This window comes from Mustela putorius, unplaced genomic scaffold (genome assembly GCF_011764305.1).
Source record: "Mustela putorius furo isolate JIRA1106 unplaced genomic scaffold, ASM1176430v1.1 tig00003962_pilon_pilon_pilon, whole genome shotgun sequence".
NCBI classification, from domain to species: Eukaryota; Metazoa; Chordata; class Mammalia; order Carnivora; family Mustelidae; genus Mustela; species Mustela putorius.
This window is the reverse complement of record NW_025422106.1, coordinates 9486676-9506423: the sequence shown is the minus strand read 5'-3', so window position 1 is coordinate 9506423 and position 19748 is coordinate 9486676. Positions and strand designations below refer to the sequence as shown.

Here is a 19748-nt window from a genome sequence, read left to right as displayed (position 1 = left end):
TAAAGCTAAAAAACTCTTTCACTGAGCAGCTACACTACGCAGAATCCCCCGGGAAGGCTAAAGGAGGCCAGAATAAATGATAATATAAGTGCTGTGGACGTAGGGAAGCAATGATGGCGTATGAACACGGAGGCTCTGGAGAAAAAAATACACATACACACACGCGGGCGCATACTCTAGTGGAAAAATTGGCAATATTAGTAGCCTCAAGGTGCAATTTCCTGGAGCAGTGAGATTGACAAGCCAGTACTAAATGCTGTTAATTTAACTAACTTCAGATTAATGGTAGAGTCTGCTATGACTGAAGGCCTCAAACACAGTCTCATTATAGCCTTGCTGGGAAGGTCCTAAATATAGGCATTGACAGTTGAAAACAAATTCGTATACATTTGTGTATTTTTAGACATAGGTTAGGCGTCAGGGTTTGTGTCACAGTTCTCAGGTTGATTAATTGACCCAGTAACTGCACCCTCTGCCCACGGCCCCCCTCCTTCCACTCCAAATTATAGAGAAAATGGGGGAATTGTCCTTGCTAAGTCATTCAGTGAGCTTTTTATTGTAAGCCTAATGTTTGAATTGCATGCATGCGTCAACACTTGGGTGATAGACACATGATTTATAAAAATAAATTTTTCTAATACTATGAAATCCCCCCTATTAATTTTTATATCCACAACAGTTATTACTGGTGTGAATTCCAGGTGGCATTTCAGATGGACAGCTTCTTTCGAGCTATGCTTGGCTCCCCCTGAGATTTTTTTCTGCTTTTCTTAGCACAACATGCTTTGTTTCCACATTTTCCCTTTCCTCTAAGGCTGTGGCCTTGACGCTGTCTGAGTTGTACTGGTGAAGGGATTCCACATCTTTAAGGTCAAGCATGTTGCCTCTTCAGAGGCTAGGGGGAAACCTATTTAATTTTATAACCATGTGAATTTTCCAAGATCAGCTGGATCCCTGTGCTTCTCAAACTGGGATACCTAATGTGGTATATTATATATATTATATACTATATAATGAGGTGGGGGGGCATGCAGTGGGCATCTCTGGAGCGAAGGCATGCACAGAGTGAATACGTGCACCCTCCTGGGGCATCAGTGTCTCCACACAGACTTTGGTGAAAGCATATTATTTAAAAATCAAAACAAACACTTATGGAGGAGAATGGAAATTTCGCCCCAAAATTGAAAGCTTAAAAAAAAAAAGAGAGAGAACTTTATGGAAATCTGCCCCCCACTATTTTCCCAGTCTAAGTCCCCAGATGCCCCTGAGAGCACACTCACTTGCCTCTGTTGCTAGAGGTAATTCCATGGACGACTAGAAAAGGCACTAACTGAGCCAGTGGTTTCCAACCATTTCACCCAGCAAAACCTTTATTATTTTTTTTCTATGGATTTTTTAATAGCTTAATAAAACACTCTCTTCTGAAAGATTTTCTTTATTGACTACCAAATCAGCTGACTTACAAAGTAATCATTTTTCTCCCTATTATTAATGACCTATATAGCTGCCAAGAGTCACATCTGTTCAGTATGAGATAATCAACCTAGCAAACTGGGTTAATATATTTTAAGCAGAAGCAATATGATAATTATATTAGACTGTGTAGTTTTATCTTGAGTGATGGTGGGAAGTTTGGGCTTTCTGACACCTTGCAAACTATTCCAAGAGCCCCCTTCCTATTTTTGCCACCCCAGAATGAGAACATTTTAACGCCCTTATTTTATTATTATATTTTTAGCCGTCTGTTATAAAGATGAAGAAACCGAAACTCAAGTAGACCTTGGACATTATTATCCAAGATTTTCTTAAAAATCTCAAAGAACCCAGGGAACTTCCTCTAAACCAAATGGCATGCAAATTAACCTCATATTTATGTATTGCAGTTTTCTAATTGCTATCGATCTGGCATGAGGCTGGTGAGCTCATTTGGATGGACATTGGAACTGGAAAGGCTGTGTCTATCATATAATTGGTTCTCTTGCCCATCCACTTCTCTTTTTCTTGGATCCCTTCCCCTTTAACTTCCACACTCGTGGCATTTTCTCTTGAGCGCAGAATTCCTGATCTGTTTGCAAGGTTTGGTCTTTTCTCTCTTAGACTGCAGTTAGTTCCTTCTCCAGCCAAGCAACTACCCCTCTGAGCAGCCATCGCCAGCACAATAGAGGGTCTGTGAGTGTGTGGTGAGCCGCCCGGCTGGGGCAAGACCACTCGGCTGCTCCTGGAATAGGCCCCATGCTATTGTGGTGTTTAATTATCAACAGCATTTCTACCACCCAGTGTCTGAGTGGGTATTTGTTCTAAGACCTGCCCAGCTAATTAACTACGAGGTGGGGGTGGGGGTGGGGTGGGAACTTGGTGTTCAAAGAATACAATTACGGTTACTGTTTAAATCCTGAGATAAATAATGATCAGACTGAATGTTTTTCCTCACCATCAGACTCTAACCTATGGAGCGCCTACTACCTACTATTTCTTCATTTCGTCCTGCCCTGTAATTGGTGAGTTTGGGCCTGGCTGATAATTGCTTAGAGATTGAAAATACAAGGAGGTAAAAAATGTTAACTAATTTTAATTCCTAGCTAAAAGTTTTAGGGAATAATTCATTTGAAAAAAAAAGAATACATTTTCCTATTACTAATGATAGGGCATTTTGCAACTTAGCAACAACTTTTCTATTGTTACTAGCAATTTGTTTTTTAACTTATTGATGAGAAAAGGAGGCACAAGACACTCCTTTAGTCTGAAGGAGCCTTAACCAGCCTTTTTATAACACCTTTGGCCCTGTAGGATTTCCTCCAGGAGGGGAACTCGCTGCTCACCAAGATGGCCCTGCCCATGCTCACTTTCAGTTTTAAGAGCTTCATTCAGTTTTAAAAAGTTTCCTCATCCTGAGCTGAAACTGCTTTCCTCTTATTTCCAAACTGGAGGCCAAACGGTAAGAGGGCTTTAAGTTATCGATCTAGGTCAAGTGCCGCCCGTTAGGAATGTGTGGTCCTCACCAGTTGTGCTGCCATCTTGAACCCAAGCACCTCATCTGAAAAGTGGCATAATAAGCTATCTCACAAGCTCCAGTAATTTACTGATAACCCTTCATAGATGGCTCTCAATAAGTGGAGTTTTGTATTATCATTATTACACTCACCGGTCTGTGTTATACTTTTTAGAGGCACACAAAAATAAATACATTTTATCAAATACTCTATGCTCTTTCATTAAAAAAAAAATATTTGCCCCAGGTAAAAATCTTCTGTCCCAACTACCATTCAGAAATATATTATATACTAAGTGGTATCAATTTCAACCCTATCCGTTACTTCAGGGAAGAAAACAACGTCACATAGGTAGAAACCTTAAATTGTAAGCCAAAGTCCTCGGGGCAACCAAGAAGAGCAGTTAATAAAATTTATCTTTGCTATCATAAGTGACAACCTTCTAACAACCTCACAGCTGCCTTGTTTTCAGGTTAGAACGTCAAAAGAAATACTACAGAAGAGTCCAAAAATTAAATGATTTTTAATTCAAAAACTCTCATACCAGAAAAGCTCAAAATCTGTTTCAATTTACCTGTCTTGCTGAGGTTCACATCTCAGAATTCACTCTGGTTTCTCTTGGGTCTCAACCTGTTGTCTTATTTCAGGTTTTCCCAAGGACTCTGAGAATGTGGTTCCAAAAAGTTTCAGAGATTTGGAGGTTAAATGTTTCATTTTAATTACTGTGGCGTGTTCTCCTAGAGCTCATTACATCCTGGACATGGGGCTCTGGAATGTTCTTCCCTGCTACTTTCCAGAATGTGGATTCACAAAGTCCGTATTATATAGTTTAAGTTGTAATTGTGGTTCTTTAAGAAGCCAGAGCCAATGGCACAGAAAGCAATACTTCCAACCTAACTCCAAAGGGCAAATGGACATTTCTAAAACAAGCATACAAAAGCCTTGAGGAAATAATTCAGAAAATCCAAAGCAGATCATCAAATGATGTCATGGCTTAAGTATGAAAGAAGATAACCGTATCTCCTGCCAATACTTTCAGTGCTAACAGAAATATAATGTAGCCCACATCATTTAAAATTTCCTAGCAGTGACATTATAAAAGAAAAGAAAGTACTGAAGGTTGCTGAAGGGAGGTGAGTGGGGGATGGGCTAAATGGAGTATGAGTATTAAGAAGGGCGTTTGTTGCGTTGAACACTGGGTGTTATTTGTAAGTGATGAGTCACTAAATTCTACTCCTGAAGCCAACCTTACACTACATTTTAACTAATTAGAATTTAAATAAAAATTTGAAAAAATAAAATGAAAAAGTTAAAAAAAGAAAAAATTATATTAACTTTAATAATCTATCTTCGTTAACTCTGTAGATCCAAAATATTATCATCTTAACATGTAATCAATGTAAAATCATTGAGGTAGGATATATATTATATATAAAATAAATATATAAATATAAATTATATGTAATGCATATAATAAACAAAATATATTTTATTATACTTAAGCCTTAAAAAATCAGGGTTGTTTTACATTTGGAACACATTTTAATTTGGACAAGATGCATTTCAAAATACTCAATTGTCACATATGGCTGGTGGCTCCCGCGTCGGACAGAGCAGTTTAAGAAAATAAAATTCCACAAACGTTTAAGAATGCTCGTACTGGACAGTGTTTTCAAAGCACAAACTATACAGTAGATAGGTAAAATATTTAAATTCTTTGCCAGAAGCTCTTGGCTTGTTTTATATTGTTTTTGAGATCTGTAAAGTATTTAACTTCTTTACCAGAAACTCTTGTTTTATATTGTTTTTGATATTTACACTGATTAACAGTTTTTTCTGACCATTTACAATATGCCAAGGAAGTAGTTTAAAGCTGCTATTACATTTAATCCTCAACAACTCAGATAGGTGGTGGGGAAGCCAGCCTCCAGGAGCGCCCCTGATGGTGTCTGCCTCGCAGCATGCACACCCGGCTACACTGTACCAGAGTGGGTCTGTGTGATCAACAGTGTTCGGCAGGAAGTGAGAATATGTCCTTCCTGAGATTAGGTCATAAAAGACACTGTTGCTTCTAACTTGGTCTCTTTCTCTGACTCTCAGATCGTTGGCACTGAGGGAAGCTAACAGTCATTTCAGGGAAGCAGCCCCCTGGAGAGGCCCACGCAGGAAGGAAAGTGAGTCTCTTGGCAACAGTCACTCTGAGTAAGGTTGGAAGTAGATCCCCTAGCTCAGTCAAGCCTGGAGTTATGTTGGGGGAATTCAGGGACAGGGGCCTAGACTGTGAGCACGTGCAGGGCACAAGGCCAGGCTGTATGGGTTGTCAAAGGCTTCTTTGAGCTTTATCTATAATGTTTTTTATTTTTTACAAGGAGAATATATTCTGGTTGTGTGAATATTTAAAAATTAAAAACAAGAGAATGAAAGGACAATTAATTATTGGGAAGCAGGTAAGTAGACCTGTGCTGTGGCCGCCTGGTGTCTAAATAATTGTTTGGAAATATAAAAAAAAGATCAATTCATTCAGTATTTAGTAAAATCATTCTCTTCAAAATAAATAATATATTCACACCCTTCAAAAGAAGTAGCCTTGAGATTCATTCAATTCAACACACATTTATAAATGAGTGCCTACTGTTTGCTGGGGATACTGCGATGAATGAACAGACAGGTTCTGCTCTGCAGAGCTTACAATTTAATGCAGGAGAGACGGATAAATAAAATGAAAAAAATATATAGTGATAAGTGCTATGTATGCAGAAGATTAAAATATAGTAATGTGATTAGAAAGTGACTTTGGACTAAGTGGCCCGAGAAAGCCTCACTTGAAGATGTGACATTAAGTGAAAACGTTAGGATGGAGCTGGCCAGGGAGTGATCATGACTGAGAGCATTCGAGCACCCCTCCAAACAGGGAATAGCCAGGACAGAGGCCCTCTGGGGAAGAGAGTGAGTGCAGCGTGTTCATGGGACCGGAGGGAGGCTGGTGGGGCTAGTGTACCGTGCATGAGGGGTGAGCAGTATGAGATGAGGCTCGAGGAGCAGGGCTGTAAGTTAGAGTGAGGATTTCTACGCCTATTTTAATGAAGCAAACAAAAATACCTGGGACTCATTCTAGAGACCTGCCCAAAGCTTGTTCTTTACAAATTCTTAATGGTTGCAAATCTTTGTCCTTTGAGGGTGGATTTGATTTCAGGAAACCTCTCTAAATCATCTGAAGCCAAGTCTGGTGAACATGGAGGGTGATGACGCTGGGCAATGCTGTTTTGGAACAAAAATCAGGTGTGACTCTAAGCAACGAGTCAGATTTTCTCATAAACTGGCTCTGAGGACAAATCCAAAAGTGTTTCGAGCAATAGCAGCTCTGTTGGAGCAAGTGTGGGGTCTCCCATGAGGACCATGTTAAAGGATAACATTTATTTGGACTGTAGACTTTCTGGGGTGTTTGTTTATATAAAGCCAGGCTCATTAGTTTATAGTCACACCTCTTAGACGTGCCCTGAACCGGTCCCGGCACCAACACGATCCCTCGACTACCGCAGAAACTAGTGGTGCATCCTGACGAGTCTGCCAAAATTCTGGTGTCTGGTGTCTGCGCCACACTCGTGTGACAGCTACTCGGCAATCGCGTTTTGTGAAGTAACTGCACACAACTAAGTCTGGGCGACATCTCCTAGTTCCAGAGGCAATATCCGAGAGAAAGTGAGTGAGTTCACAGAGAGACGCGGAGCGGGTCTGCAGAGAAGGGAGAACACGGCCGCAGGGAAGGGCAGAGAGACTAAAGATGAGGAGCATTTCACCATTTTTGCTGGCTCACATTATTCAACAGTGTAAAAACTGAAAACAGGCTCCGTCTACAACCGAATTCTACAACAGTGCCTGGAAAATAACAATGCAACAACAGCAGAAGGTACTTCCCAGAATAAATCACTGAAAGACTTAGAGGTATTTCCCACACATCGTGTATGCACTATGCATGTAACTCATGCGTGTGTCTATGTGCCTGAATTCAAAACCTGTAATTCCCAGCAGCCTAACACAGGGTCGTTCAAAATTTCAACTGAAAATTTCTGAGCACCTACTACGTGTCAGGGACTGAGGTTGAAAGACGGACAAAATCCCTAAGAGTGACCAAATTTGCACATGATAAGTATCCAAAAAGAACTTATTTCTTTATGATTATGGTTTATAGATGATGCCAAATAAACAGCAGCCTCAGAAAGACAAGGAGCTCACGGATGATTCAGCACATTCAGAACAATTCAGCACATTCAGCACCTCCCAGAGACCACTGAACTGGGATTGGAGAGTGGGGGCAGGACAGGAGTTAGTTAGAATAAAGGAAGGACTTAGGACTGGGGACTTTCACTAACCGAGGTAAGACTCTCTCAGATAGCATTTATTCCACTGAACAGGAGTCATGGCAACTGGGATACTGAATGGCTGGAACCATCAGAGGCGGAGCCCCTGGGTGTCCCTACATTAGCTGGCCCAGCTTCTGTCCTTTCCAAGTCTCTGAGGGCTTCCTGAACTCAGCACACAAGTCCAATTGGAAGTACTTGGGATTCTATTTTCATAATGGCTGATACTATCTTTTAGAAGGAATGAGTATACTTTGCTGCTTGCCTAAAGGTGAGGAACAGAAAAAAGTCACTAAATAAAGACAGTAGAGTGGTCTAATGATCAGGTGGGGTTCTGCATGTATTTAACCTTGGGGTGGTGTGCGAGTTCTGGTGGCCACTTCTAGGACTTTCCCTGTGAGTAAGGAAAGAGTACCTGGTTGAGTTTCAACCTGTGTTTGTAAGAACACCTCGATATAGCACTGTGATTCAGGGGCTAAAGATTGAAAGACACACCTGACCAATGGTTTAGAGTTAAGTCCCTAAACCCATCTGTGTCTTTGTGATTCCTGCAATGAATTCAAGCAGATCACAGAGGACTTGCCTCTGAGTGGGCTGGGATTCTTGGCTCTCAGAGTGGAAAGAGTATGGGACTGGTTTTCAGAAGCGAAGGCCCAGGGGAAAGGAAGACAGAAAATTCATCCTGCTAGAAACTCTGCGCGCTGCTTTGATATACTTGAATGGCATTAGAAGAGGAAGCAAAGGAGAGTCAGAGGAGGAAAGAATGAGGTGTGACAGTGAGCGTGCTACTGTTTTCACACAAATAACAAAGCATTTAATATAGAGGATCTGGGTTCAAGTCATAGTTCTACCACTTTGTGGCTTTCTAGCATTGGGTGAGTTATCTGACTTTTCTTATTCCAGTTTCCTCATTGATCAGAATGAGAAAACAGACTCCCATCTCACAGGCCAGATGTGAGGACCAAATGAGCTGATGCAAGCGAAAGGATTTGCACAGGGTGTAAAAAGCTCCACGAACGTAAGGCCTCACTGTTATTTTTCGTCTCTTATATCCTGCCTCTGCAACTTCTGGGGAACAATTTGCAGCAGGTGTTTGCTTATCTTGTTCTGGCTGGTGGACCATGGTTTTTCTCCTGGGCTGGCTCACATTCATGCACAGAAGCAATTCTCTTCTTCTTGTACTTGATATATAATGTGAATTAAACATCCCTGAAAACAGATTGTGCTTTTCTATCGTGCTTCTCTCCAACAGGCATGGCACCTTAGTGTATAGTGTATAGAACAGAGCAAAGAAATACACCATAGGATTTTAGCAAATGGCACAAAAGGAAAGATGGAAGGGCCTAGTGACCACAGCCCTCCATGTTGATTATTTGAAAAGGCAGTAAGTTCGCATAGAGGGATCCCAGGCATGAGTGTCCCGCAGACCTGGGTTTGAGCCCTTGGCATCCCTATTCACTTGCCAGATGTGTGACCTTTGGTTATTCACTTAACCTCTCAGAATCTGTGCTACTGTGAAAACCAGACGATGCTTCACAGCTACTCAATCAATATTCTTTTGCCACCTTTACGCATGCGGGAGTCCACACAGGGTACAATCTCTGACTTCTTGGGTGGCCAAGGTGACTTAGGTGTCATATTTCCTGTAGGCTAAAACCTGGGTTTATCTCCCACCTTCCTTTACAACTCTGTCATGATGCATGTGCTTATCATGCCAGAGGGAATGAGAAAAACCAGGGACCTTTTGAATGAATTTACTTTTTGGTTTAACTAGATATTTAGGACGTGGGCTCTTTTATGAAGATTTAATTATGCACAAGGGGACTTGGGGAGATTGGGAGTCTCACTGGTTTCACGGAAAATGCAGAGTTCTTTGTAATGTCTCAGGTAAGTGGGACTAATGTTTCATCCAGCACAGTGCAGGCAACATCTGGATGAATGGTTTCCTTGTTCCTAGAGAATGGGGCTCAGTCTGCATTCTCTGTGTCCAGGCCCTCTGATTCTCTCTCCACCACTCTCTTGCTGGATCTTTGGGACAGATATTATTGCAACATAAGTTGGAAGGTAGCAAAGAAGATTTTCCGGTTCCTTCCATCTCTCTTTGCCCACCCCTCCGAGCCTCCCGTTCCATGAGAAAGAAGCGGCACTTGGACGATGGCGCTCTGATGAAAAGCCCCAATCCTATTGAACCCAAATCCTCACTCTGGTCGACATGGATGGGGTGAGTTCAGCATTTTTAAAATAAAGAGTTTTCTGATACAAGGATCTGCCTCTGTACCTAGTCTTTGGGTGGTGGGGGTTTGTGAAATTTCGGAGCAGAGATGTGGCCTCTAATTATATATTTGCTTGCTTCTCTTTCAGCTTTTTGGGTCTCACCACTTGGAAGTAAGTGAATCAGTATTAGTGAAAGTAACAGTTTGATGAGTTTACTTTTTTCTTTTAGGAAACATAAAAACTATGGCTCAGAGCCATTGTGGTCATTGGGTCAGAGAGTTTGCACCAAGGGGAATGCGAGTGCCTACCTCAGAATGTTGCCGTGAGGCTTAAAGGAGTGAATGCATGTAAAGTGCTCAGAATAGTGCCTGGCACGGGCTGAGGGCTCCGCGACTTTGTCCTGTCCACTCCGGGGCCAGCTCTGCCGTTGGCCCCAGAGCAGCTCCCTTTGGCCAAGTACTATCAGCTCTACTTCAGCATACACCCAGAAAGAAGCCAGTCCTGAAAGACCACACATTATGATTCCACTTACATGAAATGTCCTGAATGGGCGAATCTACAGGAAGAAGAAATAGATTAGTGTCTGCCTAGGGCTGAGGAGTGAGAGGGTATGAGTGATGAAAATGGCCTAAAACTTAAAACTGACTGTAGTCATCATTGCACATGGTGCATATACCAAAACCCACTGAACTGTACATTTGAAATGGATGAATTATGGGCACAGGAATTATATCTCAATATAACTGTTCAAAGATACATCCAGAATTCCGCCCCTGCTCACCATCAATGTCACTACCATGCCAGTCCAAGCCACCGCGTGTCTCCTGGCCTCCTAACTGGTCTTCTCTGCTCCAGAGTTGCCCCACCCCTGTCTATGCCCCACAGAGCATGGCAGTGATCTTTTAAAATGTAAAGCAGAATATGTCATTCATGTGCTTCAGCTGCTCTGTCTCTCCCCCCGCCCCCACCCCGCATTTAAAATCAATGTCAGCATCTTGTCCTAGTCTGCAAGAGCCAAGTGCTCTTCCTCGGCGATCACTCTGCCCCTGATTGATGTGCTGTGGCCACACTGGCCTTGTTCTTTGAACACGGCAATCTCGTTCCTGCCTGCCTTGACACCTTTCTATTTGCTGCTCTGGAATCTGACCCCATATCTCCTCATGGCTCATTTCCTGATATCATGTAGGACCAGGCTCAGACATTATTACATCAGAAAAGCTTTTCTTGCCCAACCCTATTTAGAATAGTCCCCACTCCATCAATCTCTAGCCACTCACTTACTTTATTTTCTTCATAGCATTCTTCACTATTTGAGTTTATAATTTAATTGATCTATTTACTCCCTTATTGGAAGTGTCCTCCACTACTGTCTAAATTCTATGATAATAGGGACTTTATCTTGCTCACCATATCCTTCCTGATATCTAGAACAGTGCCCTGTCCTCAGTGTTTGTTGAATGAATTAGTGATTAAATGCAGCCAGCATAATGCCCATGGACACAGGACAATTGCACATGCATACTTAAACTTTTTCTAGGTACACTTCCTATTCTATAGCCTCACTTGGTGTGTTTCACGTATTTTAAACTTGGGCTAAATGCTTAGGAGGAAGTTCTTTCTGGGTTCCCTTTTAATTCCACTCAGTGTATTCTGTTTAGAATGTAACTTGATGCCTAGGCTGATTAAACACTATCACTGTATGCATGAAAGTCCATGAGAACATGTAGAGGAATTCAGAGCCTGTCTTCGTCAACTATTCCTGCTCTAAATGCTAGCAATGGCTATTTTGGTGGCAAGAAGCTGGGTCTAGACTTAACAGTACATGGTTTCATTCCCAGGCTTACTTACAGTGTGGACTTTCTCGGGCCCCTGTCCTCAGAAGAATCCTGGCGATGGGCACGTTGTTGGTCATGATGGCGATATCCAGAGGCGTCAGCCCCTCACTATTAGGTGTGTTGAGATCTAGTTCCTCTGGTGTGTACTGATACAGGAGCATCTGCACAGCATCTATGTCCTGTTGCTCGACTGCTTCGAACATGGCTTCATTGCCCTGGAAGTTCTGGAGGGCAAGAGCATATATGCAGGTGAGCACACTTTCATCAGCCAGCTTGCCTTTGTGGCTTAGCTGCTCTGACGCCAGCGACTGCATCCCCACTTATGACTGCCATTTATCCCAACACATGTGACTTGTTGAATGCAGCTGGACTCCTCCTTCCTTCAAATGGGCTCTGAATGGATCTCCACATTTAGATGCCCCGAGACCACACCGTACAGCATACCTGGTCTACAGCTCAGAGCAAACATCAGCTTTCCTCGTGAGTAGTCTGTACAGTACTGTCTGATAGGTCATTACGAGGTATTCTGTGAAGAATGCAGCATGCAGTCATATAAATTCGGTGCATACTGGATTAAGCTGCCTTATCTCATTATTTTACTGTAAGACCTCTCAGAGCCTTAGTAATTCTAACATGAAGTTATGCAGTTATGACTCTCCAATAGATGGGAAACATTTTTCCCCCCCATTGTATTTGTTTTAACTGCCCCTGGAACAGGCCTCTACAGAATACAGTTCTGGAAAATCTGGCATAGATAAATGCAACACCAGTTGCTGAAATGATGACTGGCTGGCCACTGAGAGCATGCTCTCTCTCTGACTCATTGCCTTCCCTCCCCATCCCCGGGTCCCCACTATCACTCAGACACAGACCATTGTCATCCCTTGCCTGGATGACGGCAGTGACCTGCCCATTGCTCATCCTAAGGTCTTCCAGCCCATGCTCTATACTGACACAAGAATAATCCCACTGAAGTTGATGATGTTACATACCCCTTCCTTTCTGCAACTCTCAAATAGCTCTCATTGCCTGCAGGCCAGCTCCCCAGTTCCTAGGCTCCTCTTTACTAACCTCTGCACATTGTCAGCCCAAAACCCTAATCACTGAACACCTGGCACTTCTGAGCCCTCAAGGGAAGAGCTCAAGAGGTGGTGTCCAGCGAGGGTTTCAGTGCCTGGGTGGCCTATGGTGCTGAGAGGGCCAAAGTTGAATATTCATAGGATGCAAATCACCTATAGAACCATAATAGCTAAGGACAATAGGGTTACATTGAAAAGCTCTATCAGAGATTCACGGTAAACAAAGGAGAAAAGTTCTGGAATTCTCTCAAATATGTATTTTTGCAGCTCAAGGGAGAAGAGCAACACATACACTATTTACACATCTATCTGGTATCTTCTCCGCAGTTGTTTGCTCTTTAAAAATGTTGACATACCATTGGTCCTGACATAGCACAGGTTTAATCGCCTGATTAAATCACGCAAGGTCTTCAGTGACCAAATATTTAAGTTGGCAGGGTTTATTTTTAGTATCACCAAAAATCAATGATCTCCATCGAAGGCTGCAGGTCAGCCTGAGCCCATGACACATGATTGAAATTTAAGAGAAATATTGCACTGTTATGCAAATACATGTTTTGACAATGGGGTCCCAAGGGATAAACTATTTTTGGTATGCAGCTCTCTTTGCTACAGGACAGTCTGCTGAATGGAAAAGTGTTTTGTCTATAGTCTGCCAAACGAAAGAGCCTCTGCTGCTGAGGCCGTAACTCAGCCACTTCCAAGCCCTCCCAGAAGATGAGCTTGAAATGAGATAACACATGAGAAAACAGAGACAACGAAGTTAGCAATGCTGCTCCGTCCACAGTTGTGTATTTGTATGTGATCCTTAGCATGCCTAATTTCTCATGCGCCATATTTGCTCTCACTCTCGAGTCATTTCCTCCTCCATGCTTTTGTTGGCAAACCGTAGCATGCTTCTCCCTGGGAAGGCTAGGGCTCATTTCTGTGTTAAGCTCAAACAAGTGGTGCCATTACCCTCTGCAGAAACGCCCTTGCCAATCACAGTAATATTATGCCCTCGGCTTTTACCAAGGGTCGGTGTCAGAGACTACTCCATGATGATGTCTATAACATCACCAATACTGACCTTCCTTCTCTATCACACAATTCACTGTGGCATCTTATAAAGGCCAGAGGACTTGGCAACAGAAAAACACTCATTTCTTCTGGTAGAAGTAGTTATTACTAGTTACTAGCTAATGGGATGCTGTAACTAACTGGGCTTCCCTTTCTGCTTTGACTGACTAGAGGCTCAGAGAGAAATGTCATGGTTTAAGTTTTACGTACTATATTTGCCTAGGATTTTAGTAGATCTATTTCTCTTTCTATCCCCATTGTTTTCTAGGTTTTTTTCTCCACTCCTTCCTTCCTCCCTTCTTTCCTCGCTCACTCTCTCCCTCTCTGCCACTTTATTTCCCGTTACATAATACATTCACACATTTTTTTGCCTAGATTCTATTTTGAATGCCTCTGGAAAAGCATATGGGCCATACATTATAAATAAGTAAATGAAATGTCCATTGTTCATTCGATATCTGAATGAACACTGGAGCTCTCAGAAAGCCTATTTAATTCATGCTCCCATTTGTCACACTGCCATTTTGTTGTTGTTTCTTTGATACATCAGGGAAAGAAAAACTAAGAGAAAAGAAAGGGCAAGAAATTAAGAAAAAGAGAGGAAAACTCTCACAATCCAGTTTTAGCTCACAGCACAGGCATGCGCAGGTCCTGCCTTCCCGCACTCTCAGCACTTCTAAAACTGTAAATGCAGGTTCTGAAGTGAACGTGGAGCATCTTAGAATCTCCTCAAACTCAAACATAACTGCACCGATCAAGCAGAGACAAGAATAAAAACACAGTGTTATTACCACTGAGGTCTTTCTGAGGCTCAGCCGGTCTGTTCTTGTTCGAAAATAGGCCTCGTCAAATGAAGAGTGGCTCCCCTTCAGTTTCTCAGAGAGGTTTCTGTACAGGCGTTTGGCGGCATTGGGAGACGATGGGGCACTATGTTTCTTCGACTGAGAAAGATGTAGGTTCTGCATTTGTTGAGTCATTTTCACGCGGTAGTTCCTAAGAGGAGAAAAATCTGATGTGGTATCATTTACACAAGATAATTATAAGTTGACAAAGGATTTTATCATCACCAGTAGCCATCTGGAATCCTAATAAAATACCGTAGCTGGAAGGGATCTTGAAGAGGTCCAGCCTATTTACGTTATAGATAAGAAAGCTAAACCCAGGGAGGCAAGCAGCTTGTTTATGGCCATATAGCTAACTGGGGGCAAGAATGAAATGACAACATCCATTTACTATGTTAACATATACATTTACCTACAAACTTATATATGACAGGAGCCTCTCCTCAAGTCTTTCAGTTTTTATCCCAATGGGAAGAAGTGTCTCAAATCTATAATCCAGGGATTCTGTTCAGTTTCTCCTGGGTGTTTTAACTGGCATCTTTCTACCTACCTCCTTTTAGATGCTGCCCTCTGTTGGGTGTGGTTGTTCCTGCAGATACCCATTCTCTTGAGATGTTAAATTGTGACTCTTGTCTGAGATTTGGTGAGCTACCTCAGTGCTCAGAAGTTTGGGGGATTTATACCCAAAGGTCCCTCTCTGCTCACCTCAGATACCCCAGACAGTGTCCCCCAGGGCACTCGTAACTGGCGTTCTCCAAGCTGTACCTGACTGCTGTTCCACACATCTCTACACAGGTCCTCCCAAATGTCATCCTTGGAGTCAATTTCCAGATCAGGCATGCCATTTCAAAAGGCATCCACCATTAAGTTGGGTATTATTACTGAAATATTGATGCTACTGAGGCTATGGCTATGCACATCTGTGCATTGGATGAGCAAACGCATGAATGAAAACAATGGCTGAGGGAGTTATGTGCCAAGTGTCTCCACCCCAGGGGAGCCTCTGGTACACAGGGACCAGGTCTCTCTGGAGCATGCTGTTGTCTTCCCACCACCTCCCCTTGAATCTCCAATGGAGCCTTCCATTTGTAATCCTGCCATTGCTAGCTAGCTGTGCCCCTCAGAGGTCATCTCCAGTCCTTGACTTTTCAAAGGCTTATGGACCCCCTGATACAATACCATGTAGAACCTCTTTTATCAGCCCAACTCTTCACAGGATTGACTTCAAAGCTCTCCCAACTTCTACAGGATACATTCTAAATTCTTTAGCCCCACATACAGGTACGTGCCTCTCCAGCTTCATCTCTCACTGTTCCTCTATGTTTTATGTTTCAGTCTTTCTGATCTCTTTAGGGTTTCCTAAACAGTACAAACTCTTTCCTACCTCTGGGTGCTTGTTTGAACTGCTTTTGCCTGTACTGGGATTCCATCTGTGCTTTCATCACCTAGGAAACGACTGCTGATACTTAAAGTCTATGCTCAAGTGATCTCTGACAGCCACAGGCAAATTTGTGTGTTACTTTACTCACTTAGTACATGCCTCTTATAGAAAATATGTTATTGTATTACAGCTGTTTGGCATTCTGTCTCCTAGCTAGTCTGTATGCTCAAGAACGAGGACTGCCAAGTATTAATTTTTTTTTTAAAGATTTTATTTATTTGACAGACTGAGATCACAAGTAGGCAGAGAGGCAAGCAGAGAGAGAGGAGGAAGCAGGCTCGAAGCAGGCTCCCACCAGAGCAGAGAGCCCGACGTGGGGCTCGATCCCAGAACCCTGGGATCATGACCTGAGCTGAAGGCAGAATCTTTAACCCACGAAGCCACCAAGGTGCCCCTAATTTTTATACCTAAAATATGTCTGACTCGAAGTACAAGAAATACAATACCGATTAGGCTATGAATTGCTTCTCTTCCAGCTACTGACTAAGTGATTTTGGGTGAGTTATTTAACACATCTGAATCTTGTTTTTCTCATTTATAAAATGGGGAAAATACTAACATCATATACAGTTATGAGTATTTGATGAGATAATGCATGTAAAGAGCTTAGAATATAGAGAAACTCATGGCAGCTATCATTTTTGTTACAGTAGATGTTCAATACATACTTTAGAATAAACGAATGCTCATATGAGAGTCTATGACAAATAACATATTAAGGGACTACTCAGAAAGCTCATTTCCTCCTCAAGCTTCTGAATGGGGTTCCATCTGGTGCCAACTAACCTTGACTTACTTTCACTTTTACAAATGAAAAGCTGTCCTCCTTACATTGTTGAATGTCTTTAGGCACCTTTTAAGTCGTGCTTGCAATCTCCTCCAACCCAAAAAGACTTCCTAGTACCTTCCGAGGTCGTCAGACCTATTCAGTTGTAGTCACATGTACCAGGCCCCACCCAGTCTTAGCTAAATGGCCATATTTACATTTGGAAGGATGACTTAAAGCACTATCTGTAGTGTGTATGTACATATGGGTGTATTTCCATTTTTAATAATCTTTTAATTTACACAAAAGCAGAAATAGAGGGGGTAGGTGATTTGGCATCTTTCTCGTTCCATCTATAGATCCTTTAACTTTGATTCAATAGCAATTTCAGCATTTCCTCTATATCTTGCTCTTCCCACAGAAATTCCAGATTGATATGCAAGCTGGCTCACAAGGAGATTGCCTTAACCTCTTTCTTTCTGCCTTCTGTCTCTAGCCTTTTCCTTCAGTGTTAATGCCCCAGGTTAAAGCCATCTGTCTTGTCTACATCATTATCATTCCCAAAATAACTCTACATTCTTTTGTATCTCACATAGTGCCCAGGAGTCCAGTAAATAAATTCTTGTCGATTGATCAAATTCCAGTTACTTGCCCTTTAACTGATGACACCTACCCACATGGCCCCTTTTGTCTTTGCTCATCTCCCATCTGTTCCCTTCAGTCAAAATAGGTTGACTTTCTCTGTCTCTTTGACTTCCTTCTCATACTGCCCCAGCTGTCCCTTCCTTCCTGGCCATCTTTCAGCATGTTTCTATTCTTCTAGATTTCATCTGTCATTATATTTTCTCTCCCCCCCCATATTCAAAATTTTGTCTGATGAAAGGTATTGAGAAAGACACTTTGTATTATTTGTTCTCATAAACATGCACACTCCTCCCAACTAACTGTACTCTTAAATTTTTACCCTCATAGAAAGGGGTAAACCTTTGAGCAGCAGTGTAGCTTTGGCTCTGGAATTTGGCAGACCCAAGCTTGGATCATGATATTGTTATCTATGATCTAAGTGGCTCTAGGAAATTTATTTAAATTCTCAGAGTTTGTTTCATCATCATAAGGAGAGTTCTTACAGAGTTGTGAAGATTAAATGAATTAACAAATGAAAGCATGCATCCTGTTTAATGCTAAGAGCCGCACAATATATAGTAGCAAATGTTAAGATTACCTCAATCTTCTTCCCAAAAAAGGGAAGACACTAGAGTACATTGTACTCTAGTAATTTAAATAGTTTTCTCATTTGTTTTATGACATTAAGATATGACTTTATGTACTTATTATACTATTTAGTTTTATTTTGATAGAAAAATGTAAGTTTAGATATTTTTATATGGATGTTTACAGTAACTTTTAGTAAAACAGAAAGTTGAACTTCAAACTATTAGCAGAAAGAGAGGAATAAAGATAAGCCTAAAAAATTAAAAAATATAAAAACACAAAATAAGAAAACATGATAAATAGAAATGTAAAATGAAGTAGTAACAATAAGACTGAATATATCTGTGAACACAATATACCCAAATGGCTTAATTTCCTAATAAAAGACAAAACTTTCCAACTGAGTTTTTATTTTTTTTCTTTAAGTAGTCTCCATGCCCAGCATGGAGCCCAACATGGGGCTTGAGCTCACAACCCTGAGATCAAGACCTGAGCTGAAATCAAGAGTCAGCCACTTAACTGGCTGAACCACCCAGTTACCCCTCTAACTGAGATTACAAGTGGTGCACCTAAATAAACATTTCACAGAAATGTTTATTTCACAGAAAAATTAAAAATAAAAGAATAGCATGAGAGTGGGAATGGCAAAGTAATGACCTCCAAAAATCACTCCTCCATAAAAGCAGTAAGAACACTAGCAGGAATTGTCAAAATTAACTTTCTCAGAACTGTGGAAATTAACCAAAGGTCTGCAGCAATCCAAGAAGTGTTTATTTGAGAATAGTGGCTGATTTGGTAAGAACAGTGAGCTTTGTGGCATTTTTAACTTGCTCAGTTCCTATCTTCTTCAACTCTGATAGCCTTGAAGACCATCAATGTATATTGATGATAAAAACAAAACAAAACACACACACACACACAAAACAGTAACTGGGCAGCCACTGGATGGTGAAGAATGGTGACAGAGCTCCTTCAAAATGTCATTTTGAGAGAATCATCATTATTTGACCCGACTGGTGGTTCCCGGGAAGACCCCACTCAAAGATTTTTATTTGACCTGCCTCAGAGTTCACAAAGTGCGCATAACCTTCTCCCCTTAGGAATCTTGTCAAAAACAAACGTTTGCAATTGTTTAATCATCACAGCTGCGGGAGGTGGTAGTTAAAAGGTGGGGCAAACAATAGACCAACCAAAAAACTTAAAAGGAAATGAGATGTCCATGAAGGACTTTGAAAAGCTCTGACACATTGCCAGGGATCTATCAGACCATACGTATGCCCAGCACTGGGCGCATTCTTATAAAATACCTGAAAAGGTCCCAAGCTCTTATTTCTGTCTGATGTTGAGGCTGTGTGCAAGCAGGAAGTGAAGAGTAAGGCAGGCCTGTTAACTGCCAGGTTGAGTATGTAAGGTGTGCCCTAGCATGTGCACAGAGCCCTTTTGTAAAGACTGGAAGACTTACTAGTCTCAGGCATTTAAGAAAATTGTTGTTTACTCATTAGCTGATCACTAAGCTAACCAAGGAGAGACTTCAGCAGCCACTGAAGTGACAAAGAATACAGACTTCACATTTAATTCTGAAAAATCACTAAACAATAAACCCTGAGGAGGTGGGATAATCTGATTTCTAGAGTGGTGACATTATATTATTTAAGATGCCTAGTTTTTAACAAGAAAAATATGAGCCATACACAAAACAAACAAAAATATGTCCCATTCACAGGAAATAAAGCAGTCAATAAACACTGCCCTGAAGAAGTCTGAATGATACTTATTAGACAAAAATTCTAAGTATGATACCAAAGGAATCCATCTCTAATATGGAGAATATTATCTAATATGAGAATATTATCTCTAATATGAGAATAATATCTCAGTAAATAAGAGAATACCAGTAAAGAGGTAGAATTTATAAAACAAATCCAGCACCAAATAAATATTATGAAGTTGAA

At 41.5% G+C, this 19748-nt stretch overlaps 1 protein-coding gene across 1 annotated transcript in view; it reads right to left on the bottom strand.

The window, feature by feature from the left end:
* Nucleotides 1–19748, bottom strand: part of ANKFN1 (ankyrin repeat and fibronectin type III domain containing 1) — a 251754-nt gene that overhangs the window by 121032 nt on the left and 110974 nt on the right. The window contains exons 3-4 of the mRNA XM_004747354.3: nt 14327–14528; nt 11411–11621 (exon numbers count right to left, since the gene is read on the bottom strand). Of these exons, the coding sequence (XP_004747411.3) occupies nt 11411–11621; nt 14327–14512 (397 nt within the window). The 5' untranslated portion in view covers nt 14513–14528. The remainder of the gene's footprint in view (nt 1–11410; nt 11622–14326; nt 14529–19748) is intronic.